This window comes from Rattus norvegicus, chromosome 6 (genome assembly GCF_021556685.1).
Source record: "Rattus norvegicus strain SHRSP/BbbUtx chromosome 6, alternate assembly SHRSP_T2T, whole genome shotgun sequence".
NCBI classification, from domain to species: domain Eukaryota; kingdom Metazoa; phylum Chordata; class Mammalia; order Rodentia; family Muridae; genus Rattus; species Rattus norvegicus.
In genome coordinates, this window is record NC_141539.1 from 110,384,741 (window position 1) to 110,395,964 (window position 11,224).

An 11,224-nucleotide genomic window follows, 5' to 3' on the forward strand; every position below is an offset into this window, starting at 1 on the left:
ATCTTGGGACCAGAGCTCTGGAGGTAGGCGATTTCCTGGGGGGGAGTGGCTTAAACCACTTCCCCACCAGCCAGTTGGTTGTAGACCATCCATGCTCAATGGTTCACTACAGATATGAGACTGGTGTAGCCGTGAGAGTGGACCTCAGCAAGCGACGCTCTCCGGGAAGACCTCTCCCGGTAGGGTGCCTTAAATGACCCGGGCTGGAAGGTGGCGAGAAGAGTGGATGCCCCCCAGGGCTCTGGACCACCCTCGAGGTCAGTAAAGTAGATTATTTTCTCAAAACTAGAAGGGGTCGGTGCTTCATTCAACTTGATGCCCTAGGCACCTAGGAGTTGGCTTCAGGATACTCAGGGATTAGTTAGGTCTATGGGACACCGTGAAGATGCTACGGAAGTGGAAGTGTGTGGATGGGGACGCCAGGCATTGTCTTAAGTTCTCCCTACCCCCACACCTCCAGCCCTTTCCCCACCCCCACCGACTAGCCTATCTTCCCTCCCCACCCCGCAGGCACAATGGTCTGGCCTCAAGCTCCTCCCCAGACCGCAAGAGCTTCTCAGGTTAGGTCCCCGGCTTCTGCAGCTCCAGGTGGGCCGTCTCTCTACTCTACCACCCACTGTCTCCCAAGGTGACTGGTGGCCCTCACTCTTCTCTCTCCCTTCCAGACACAGGGTCCAGTCAAGCGACTGAACTTGGGGTAACCCCTGAGGCTCTTAGCGTGGTGGTCTCAGGTGCACCGGTTAGCGCTCACTTAGTCGGGGGAATTTTGTTGGGAAGTCAGCATCTATAAAGACCTACCAGTGGTTCCCTACGGTATCCTTCTATGCCTAGTTTGGTCTCCAGGACACGGGAGGGAATCAAGATGGCTGGCAGTCCCTTGGTCACGCAGCCTGGGCAGCCAAGCCAGTGTGCCCTGGTGATTGGAACTAGACTGGCTAAAGAGTTAGGTGGCTGTCCAGGTTGGTAGTGTTAGGGATCAAACTCTACTGCTTTATTGAGCCTTAACCATGTGGCCCACGTACTTGTGGGTTCAGAAGATTACCGAGACTGCAGTGTGCTTTGAGAGGGACAGGGAGCATGGGGGAGGTCTCCAGAGAGCACTGGATTCCAGTCGGGTTCCTTGGAGCCCAGGGTACAGTTGGTAGGGAATTAATTTGTCCTACAGGGAGTCCCTCCAGTTTTTCCCTTCCGGGCCCTATACGGAGCCCTGATTTACCCCTCCTAAAATACGGGGACTGGAAGCTGGAACGCGACTCTGAAGTTCCATCCGCTTGCAAATGGGGAACCGAGATGACAGGGATCTGGTTCTAGTAAAGGTGAGATAGAGTGTTTCCCATCCACTACGTGACTCCGGAATCCTTTCCAGGCGCTAACGCGTTTAGTGACTGATGCCCTGAAGCGAGCATCATGGGGAGGTGGGGCTGTGCACCTCATCATTGGCTTAGTACTTCTTCAGACTTTCCAGCAGCTCTGTGGAGAGTTCAGGGAGGCCAGCCACAGACTGGACTCGTTCCTTCAGTGCACCTGGCAGGAGTCACGTTGGCCCTGCGTACATTTCAGGAAGGGCACCTTTACCGAAGCGCCGCAGCTGAACTCCATCACTGATCATCTACTTAAGGGCTTCCTCCTGCAGCCGTCTGCCCTTTTCCACACCGGCTGTCTTCGGTGGTCCAGCCCTGTTTTGTTTGGCTGAGGGATGGGGCAATTTTAGGCTCTCCTTTGAAGCTACTTTTTAATTCTATTTTAGAAACAGCCTCTTCCTGTGTAGCGTAGGCTGGACTTGAACTCAAGAGCCTTGCAAGTGCTGGGATTGCAGGCTGCTCTCAGCAAGCCTTTGAGGAGGCCAGAAGTGAGGTATCATCTACTAACATTCTCTTTGGGGGAAAGAAAGGAGGAAAGAGGGTGGAGTCGTATGTGACTAGACCAGGGAAGATGAGGTAGGGTAGGCCCTGGTAGGGTGTGGAGGGTTAAGGACTGTGCACAGGAAGTGTGTTGCATCTGGACGCTGTTTTGGACACTACTGGAGGAATTCAGGCAAGTCAGCTTTATTCTTTCTACCTCCATTTCCTGGTCTACAAAGTGGCTAAGTGTATCTCAAACTGTCAGATTCTCTGGATCCTTTAAACAAATGCTTGGAAGAATGGCAGTGGTTAGGAGAGCCCCGGAGTCAGACTGCTAAGGTTTTGCAGCTTTTAATAGCTGTGCTTTCTTAACCCCTGCTGAGCCGCAGCCTCCTCTTCAGGTGCGAGCTAGGAATATTGATGCCTGTGCTCGGGGTAGGTGTGATAGAGTTGTGGTTTTGTGGAGGGAAGGTGAGACCCACAGAGTAATAAAAATTACCTCTGAAAAACCTGGAATCAAACGTTCACTCCCACAAAAGCCCGCTCGTGATCCCCCAGGGGAACATCACGCTCTACTTCTAAGCAGGCACCCATGGAAGCAGGAAGAATCACCTACACGGTTTAAATTGTTCTTTCTGAGACTTGGGTTCAATTACCCCAGTTAAATTGGTTAGTTCGGAGTCAGTCAGTGGCAGCTATTTTCCCAATTTTGTTGCAAAGTATCTCAAAGCGCTCATATGCATGCAGCTGTGTACCTCTTAAGAAAGTGACATCACCTAAGCAAAACAGAAAGAACATTATCCCCTTTCTTGGGATATTTCTGACAGTGAAAAACTCTTTGTCTTTAGAGTTTGGTTTTGGGGGCTCGGTTTTGGTTTTTTGTCTTTTGGTGTTTTTTGTTTTTTGTTTTTTGTTTTTTTTTAATTAGATATTTTGTTTTCAGTTTTTTTGAGTTAGGGTTTCTCTGTGTAGCCCTGGCTGGCCTGGAACTCCGAGATTCTCCTGACTCTGCTGGGATTAAAGTCATGCATGTCTCAGCACCGTCGGGCTGTCTTTTTTTTTTTTTTTTTCTTAGTATGTACATATTTTGAAGAAGTTTAGAGCTTAGAATGTTAACCAAGGATGATTCTGATTATCACAATTGGAAAGGTTCTCCATTCTTGCTCTCAAGTAAAATTCTGGCAGTTCCATCACTGCTTTAAAATCCTTTTCTACTCACCTTTGCCCAATCACAATTTACATTGCAGTGGATTTCTTTTAAGTATACAGTTTGGGGGTTGGGGATTCAGCTCAGTGGTAGAGCGCTTGCCTAGCAAGCGCAAGGCCCTGGGTTCAGTTCCCAGCTCCGAAAAAAAGAAAAGAAAAAAAAAAAGTAAACAGTTTGATAAGCTGGAGCACACATGTGCAAACACATTTTTTTAAATGGGGGCTAATTAAAGCCATGCGATAAGTTCTGAGAACCAGGTCTGAGAAGCCTGAAAAGGAAATATTCTCTTTTCTAATTTACAAGCTCCCCGAAAAGGAATGCCTCCGCTTGGCAGTTACTGAAGTTAGGAAGCTCGACCTGTGTTGAGGGGAAGCTGGCTGGCTGGCTGGTTGACTGGCTGACTGGCTCATTTGTGATACCTTGGCCAAGTTAGGTACACTGCTGCCAAACGCCTCCATTTCTCTACCTGGGAATTGGGGCTAGTGAGAGTGCCAGCCTTTTTCGCTCAATGTGAGACAGGGTCTGAAGTATTCCAGACCAACTTCACATACCTTGGTCATCGATCAGTCCTCCTGCCTCCACTTCCCATGTGCTGGAATTTCTTGGGGTTCCTCTTCTAGAATTGCAGGCATTCACCAGTGCACACATTTATGTGGTGGTGGAAGTGGAATTCGGAGCTTCTTGTGGTAAGCTCTGTACCACATCTGCAGCAGCCCTTTCAAAATTCGAGACTCGTTTATTATTTATTTTACGTGTATCAGTTTTTACTTGAATGTATGTCTGTGCATCACAGACATGCCTGGTGCCTGCGGAAGTCAGAAGAGGGTGTTGAGTTCTCTGAAACAGATTACGTGCCACCATGTGGGTACTAGGATTTGTACCTGTGTCATCGATGAGAACAAGTGTCCTTAACCACTGGGCCCAGGACTCGTTTTAAAAACAAATGTTATATTTATTTATTTTGTATGTAGTGGACACACATGTCTTAGCACATATGTGGTGGTCAGATGACAATTCCAAGAGTCGGTTTTCTCCTGTCATGTGGGTCCTGGGAGTTGAACTCAGACCATCAGGCTTGGCAGCAAACCCTTTTTTTTTTTACTCACTGGGCCGTGTGTGTGTGTGTGTGTGTGTGTGTGTGTGTGTGTGTGTGTGTCTGTGTGTGTCTGTGTGTGTGTGTGTGTGTGTGTGTGTGTGTGTGTGTAGGCAGGCAGGCAGGCAGGCAGGCAGGCAGGCAGGCAGGCAGGCAGGCAGGCAGGCAGGCAGGCAGGCAGGCAGGCAGGCAGGCAGGCCAGACTTTCCTGCACTGCTCTGTAGCTTCCATTTTGAGATAGGTTCTCACTGAACCTGGAGTGAGCCTCAGTGGTTCAGACTGACTGGCCGGCAAGCTCAGGGCTCCTCCTGACTCTGTGCAGGTGTGCGCCTCCCCAGCTCTTCACGTGGATCCTGACGATCTCAGCTCAGGCCCTCACGGGGTTCTGGGTCAGCACTGTACCGACTGAGCTCTCTTCCATCTGTTTCCTTTTCCACACTCCTGATTGCTTGCACGCTGGTCTCTTGCGTGGTGTGCCTTACCACTGAGCTATATCCCCAGTGGTTCCAACACCACAGCCCTGCTGAACCGGTTAGAACAGAAGCAGTCTCCACTCCACAGTTCCCCACACCAGGTGGTCGTCCTTGCTGCCTCTGTGGAAGCTCCTCTATTACATAGTACAGACAGCAGTTCTTAACTTTTTTAGTTTCAGGATCTCTGTTAACTGTCTGTCTGTCTGTCTGTCTGTCTGTCTGTCTGTTGGAGACAGGGTTTCTCTGTGTAACCCTGGCTCCCCCAGAACTAGATCTGTAGATCAGGTAGGCCTCAAACTCAGAGATTTCACCCACCTTTGCCTCCCGAGTGCAGCATCAGCACCTCTCGGCTCTGTTAGTTCTTTAAGTGTGAGGAACTTGAAGACTTGTTGTTTATATAAGCAGTTACCTCAGTGTACACTGTATTCAAAGTTAAAGCAAGAGACTGGGAGCACTGGTCTTACATGTTCAAGGCCCTGGGTTTGATCCCTAGCACTGAGTTTTTTTTTTTTTTTTTTAAAGATCTATTTATTTTATGTATGTGAGTACACTGTTCTCTTCGGACACCCCAGAAGAGGGCATCGGATCCCATTACAGATGGTTGTGAGCCATCATGTGGTTGCTAGGAATTGAACTCAGGACCTCTGGAAGAACAGTCAGTGCCATCTCTTCAGTACTCCCCAACCCCTGTGCTAATTTAAAAAAAAAAGGGGGGGTTGGGGATTTAGCTCAGTGGTAGGGCGCTAGGCAAGCGCAAGGCCCTGGGTTCGGTCCCCAGCTCTGAAAAAAAAAAAGAACCTAAATAAATAAATAAATAAATAAATAGGGAAAAAAAAGAAAAGTTTCCATAGTAGAAAGAAAAGAATCATTTTATAATTTCTCAGCCCTCTGGGACACCAGTGTAGTAGGGTCTCATCAGTCTGTTTTGTTGGGGAAATATTTCAGGAGAATCTGACTTTAACCACAATTTGAGGAGGCTTTGGTTGCGTTTCTACAGCATGTTTTTCCTGCTAACGCAAAGCTTAGCTGTAATGCGGGTTTTCAAACGCTCTCTACTCCCAGCTCTGTGGAGGCTGAGGCAGGAGGATCTGGAGAGTAAACGAGAAACTGTACCCTGAAAAATTTGTATCTCGCTGTACCCAAGCCCTTGTACATGTTACCGAAGTTTGTAGGGCTCTCTGTCCGTTATATGGTAATATAGATTTTTGCTTGTAATATAACTAACAGAAATGTTGACAATATGACTGTACAGTATAAAAACTACCTAGGTGGGTTGGGGATTTAGCTCAGTGGTAGAGCGCTTGCCTAGCAAGCGCAAGGCCCTGGGTTCAGTCCCCAGCTCCCCCCCCAAAAAAAAAACCTACCTAGGTATTGGGAAGTTGTTAAGGTTATCTCAGTAGTAGTAGATAGATGTTCTCAAAACAAGAATGGAGGGAGCCTCTAAAAGGGTCTCAGCTTGGCTGGTCTTAAACTCACTACATAGCCCAGGTTGGCCTTGATCTCTGTCTTCCAAGTGCTGGAATTACCAGTATGTGCCACCCTGCCTGGTTTTATTATTATCTTTTGACATAGAGTTTTCATTGTGTTTCCCAGGCTAGCTCTGGATTCCTGGGCTCTGGAGGTTCCCCTCCCCATTTACAGGGGAAATGACATCATAGTGATAGAGTTAACTTTGAAGAGGTAGGCTCACCTGAATGTTTTTCTTACTTAAAGAATATTTATTTTATGTGTATGAGTGTTTTGCCAGCATGGGCGTATAGATCATATGCATGGCTAGTGCCCAAGGAGGCCGGAAGAGGGTGTTGGATGTCCTGATACAGGAGTTACAGATGCTTTTGTGAGTGCTGAAACAACACTCAGGTCCTGTGCGAGAGCAGCAATGGTTAGCCACTGAGCCATCTCTCCAGCTAATCTCTCTCAGGTATGCCTGAGTCTATATAACAAGGTTTTGCTGTTTTTATTTTGTCTTGTTTTTTTTTTATTTTGTTTTGAGTCAAGTTCTCCTGTGGCCCATGTGGCCTTGAGACACCCTGACAGCTCTGGCTGACCTTGAGCTCTGAACCTGATCCTTCAGTCTCAGCTTCCCAGAACTGGAATTACAGATGTGTGCCGCCATGACTTACTGTAATACCCAGCAGTCTTACTCTAGAGACAGTAATCCTGACAACTATCTTGAGAGCTTAACCTGTTCTAGGCTGCTCCTTATCCTAAGTCTTTCTCTTAAGATCTGTTCTTAGATCTGTAGTAAGATTCTAACCAGTAAACTCCCAACTGAGTTTTAAAAAATAAAAAATGGCTCTGCAGGTGTGGTGCGCACTGGGAAGCACTGAGAGGCAGGGGCAGGAGGTAGACTTGAGTTAGGCAAGCCTGGTATGTGTAAAAATGTTCATGCTAAAAGCAGCTGATCTCGGGCTGGAGAGCTGGCTCAGCGGTTAAGAGCACTGACTGCTCTTCCAGAGGTCCTGAGTTCAATTCCCAGCAACCCACATGGTGGCTCACAACCATCTGTAATGGGGTCTGATGCCCTCTTCTGAAGGCAACTACAGTGTACTTATATATAATAAATAAATAAATCTTTAAAAAAGCAGCTGATCTCCTCATATACAATTAAACAATAATTCAAAGGAGACTCCAGCCTGCTCAGGGTGAGGGAAGGCCCACTTCTAAATCTAGAAGTGTGTGGGTGCGCTTAAGGACTTCTGTTTAATGAAATGTGTTCTGAAGGGCCTTCTTCAAGGACGTCAGAGGAAGAAACGACTTCATAGTTAGATGCTGTTGCCTTTATTCCTGATCGGAAAGAGAAGTTCTCAACCCCAGCCCAGGCTGGCTTGGGATTCACTTTGTAGATTGTGCTGGCCTTGGCCTCATGTTCTGCCTCAGTCTCCAGAGTGCGGGATTATAGGAGTGAACTATCACTCTGTGCCATAAAATAACATAGTTTAATTCAAATGACAAGAAGGCAAATTATATCATTGTGTTAACTGTGGTGTGTCTAAAGCACTGTTCTCAATAATTTATGAGGGACCTGGGACTATAGTTTGAGAGTCATTGTTGCAGGTTTTGGTCCATTATATTACTATTTTTATTTATTCTTAAAGATACATTTATTTGATGTATATGAGTACACCTCTTCAGACACACCAGAAGAGGGCATCAGACCGTATTATAGATGGTTGTGAGCCACCACGAGGTTGCTGGGAATTGAACTCAGGACCTCTGGAAGAGCAGTCAGTGCTCTTTACCGCTGAGCCATCTCTCCAGCCCTGTTTCTTTATTTTTGAGGCAGGGTCTCACTGTGTAATCCTGGCTGACCTGGAACTCGAAGAGATCTGGTTGCCTTTGCCTCCCAGGTAAGCGCTAGGACTAAGGGCACACACACCACGCCCTGTGGGGGTGCAGCTTACCCGTCTGCTGTATAATATGTATTGTAGATATTGCTGCCAGGGAACTAGCATTCCATTCTGCTTTACTCTGTATTAGGTACTGTTCGAGGGAGGGTCATGAGACAAAATTAAACATATGTGTTGGTCAATTCCTCTGCATCTTCACCCACTATTGTTTTATTTTGGTTTTAGATAGAATCTGGCTAGGTAGCCCAGGCTGGCTTTGAACTCATGATCCTCCTGCCTTCACCCTCCCAGTGCTGGGATTGTCTTTTTATTGTTTTGTTTACTTTCACTATCAGTTTTAAGCCCACAAGGGCTCTAAAAGGGGAGAAAGCAGAAGCTAGGGGGTTAAGAGTTATACCACACTAACATCATGAGTTCCTGAGACCAGGCTTTCCCTTAGAACCACTGAGCGACTAAGCAAAGCCATGGGAAAGCAGTTAGCTGTTAAGCTTCTGGTGACATCACACCCCCATTTCCCACCTTGGTCCCTGAACCTTGCTAATGCTGCGACCCTTTAATACAGTTCCTCATGTTATAGTGATTCCCAACCAGAAAATTATTTTCATTGCTACTTCATAACTGAATTTTGTTACTGTTACGAATCGTAATCCAAGTATCTGAAACCCCGGACATCTGATCTGCTGCGCGACCCACAGGTTGAGAACTGCTTCTCTGGGAGAAGGCACCAGAGCGCACCCACCATTCTTCTGACCTCTCCCCTCTCCCCTTTGCCTTGTCAGGATGACTTCTCGGGATCAGCTGGTGCAGCAGGTACTGCGCAATCTGCAGGAGGCAGTGGAGTCCGAGGGCTTGGAGGGTCTCATCAGTGCTGCCCTGGAGGCCAAGCAGGTCCTAGCTTCCTTCAGCCTCCCCATCTGCCAGAAGGGTGGCCCTGGCGCCCAGGTGCTGGAGGTGGACTCTGTGGCCTTGAGCCTGTACCCAGAGGATGCTCCTCGGAACATGCTGCCCTTGGTGTGCAAGGGTGAGGGTAGCCTGTTGTTTGAAGCGGCCAGCATGTTGCTGTGGGGGCACACGGGTCTCAGCCTGGAACTGCGGGCTCGCACTGTAGTGGAGATGCTGCTACACCGGCATTATTACCTCCAAGGCATGATCGACTCCAAAGTGATGCTGCAGGCCGTGCGCTACTCCTTGTGCTCTGAGGAGTCCCCCGAGATGACCAACCTGTCTTTTGCCACGCTGGAGGCCATCTTCGACGCTGACGTCAGGGCTACGTGCTTCCCTACTAGCTTCTCCAATGTGTGGCACTTGTACGCCCTTGCTTCCATCCTCGAGCGCAATATCTACTCCATCTACCCCATGCGCAATGTCAGGATCCGACCCTATTTTAACCGTGTTATCATGCCTCGCCGCTCCACCCACGTGACCTCCATGCTGCACATCATGTGGGCTGGTCAGCCCCTCACTAGCCACCTCTTCCGTCATCAGTATTTTGCCCCCGTGGTTGGGCTGGAGGAGGTGGAGGCTGATGGTACTGCTAGCCTGGACCCTGCTCCTCCAAACCTGGGTCCTCTGCTACCACCAGCCAAAACCCTGGAGCTGCTCAACCGTGAACCCGGCCTCAGCTACTCCCACCTCTGTGACCGCACCAGCATTACCAAGAGCACCTTTTACCGCTGGCGGCGGCAGACCCAAGAGCACCGGCAGAAGGTGGCCACCCGCTTCTCTGCCAAGCACTTCCTGCAGGACAGCTACCACCGTGGGGGCTTTGTGCCGTTGCAGCAGTTCCTGCAGAGGTTCCCTGAGATATCCCGCTCTACCTACTATGCCTGGAAGCATGAGCTGCTGGGCTCTGGTGCTAACTCAGCCCTGGTCCCAGCCACTCCATCCCGGGAGGCAGTGGCCGTGCCAAAGGTGGAGAGGCCACCAGGGAAGATGGCTGCCGAGGAGCTGGGGTGTTCCCCACTGACAGCAGCAATCTCAAGCCCTACTAGCTTGATCTTAATGCAGCGTGCCAAGTCATACCTAGAGCATTGCATCTCCCTGAACAAACTGGTACCCTATCGCTGCTTCAAATGCCGGTTCCCTGGCATCTCGAGGTCCACCTACTACAACTGGAGGCGGAAAGCCCTCAGGAGGACCCCCAGTTTCAAGCTGTCCCCAGGTCTTGAAACTACTGAGTCTCTCCAGCCAACAGATGTTGGGGAAGAGAGCCTACACTCTTTGAAGAGTGAGGTGGGAGAGGAGGGGGCGGGGAAAGCAGTAGGTGAAGCTCCTCTGACTTCCCGGGGGTTCACATCCCCAAGGATGCCCTTATCTCGCTGGCAGAGACGAATACGCAGGGCTGCCCGCAAGCAGGTGCAAAGTGGGCGCCTACCCTTCTGTCGCTTCCGCCTCCGCTACCCTAGCCTGTTACCTTCTACCTTTTGGGTATGGAAAAGTCTTTCCCGCGGAAGGCCCCGGATGCAGGCTCCTTCTTTGAGCCAAAGGAAGCAAAAGCTGGAGGAAAGGCAGAAGCCCGAGGAAAGGCAGAAACCCGAGGAATGGCAGAAGCCTGAGGAACGCCAGAAGCCCGAGGAATGGCAGAAGCCCGAGGAACGCCAGAAGCCTGAGGAACGCCAGAAGCCTGTTGAATGGCAGGATGTGGAAGCTGTTAGGAAAGTAACGCCTGTGGTAGTTCCTTCAGTGGAAACACTACCAGTGGCTGCTTCTCCAGAAGACGCCCCAGAAATTGCCCCAGGAGGGCCTTCTAGAGAGGGGATCGTTCAAGAGGCAGCTGTGGTGCAGGGCCAGCCCCATAGTGGATCGTTGCCAAGCCAGACTATGGTGATGGCACCAGGTGGCAGTGATGGGCAGGTGCTGGTGATGGACGTGCTTAGCGCCACGAGATTCAAGGCCCAAGCCAAGCTGTTTCTGCAGAAGCGCTTCCAGTCTAAGACTTTCCCCTCCTACAAGGAATTCCAAGCTCTCTTCCCCCTCACTGCCCGCTCCACCTACTACATGTGGAAGCGGGCGCTCTATGAAGGTCTCACGCTGGTTGATGGCTGATGGGAGGGGATATAGAACATGGGAAGAAGGGGAGCTGCGCTGCCTCCTGACTCGGCTACAATGTCCTTGGCTCCGTCTTCTGTAATTTCTTGATGGAGAGGTGGAAATCGGCGACTTGCTCTGATGAAAGCTACAGGAGGGCCAATCATCTCTTTGGTTGTTGGCTGGTCGTATATTTTTGTTGTGTTTTGTTTTTCTTCTTTCATATTCATTTG

The 11,224-nt window shown here is 49.5% G+C and overlaps 1 protein-coding gene across 1 annotated transcript; it reads left to right on the forward strand.

Annotated features, from left to right (window-relative positions):
- The first annotated feature begins 8,744 nt into the window (after positions 1-8,744).
- Vrtn (vertebrae development associated) lies at positions 8,745-11,009 on the forward strand. Its single transcript, NM_001398941.1, is given in 1 exon segment — positions 8,745-11,009. A coding segment is annotated over 1 exon segment (2,265 nt).
- Positions 11,010-11,224: the final 215 nt, after the last annotated feature.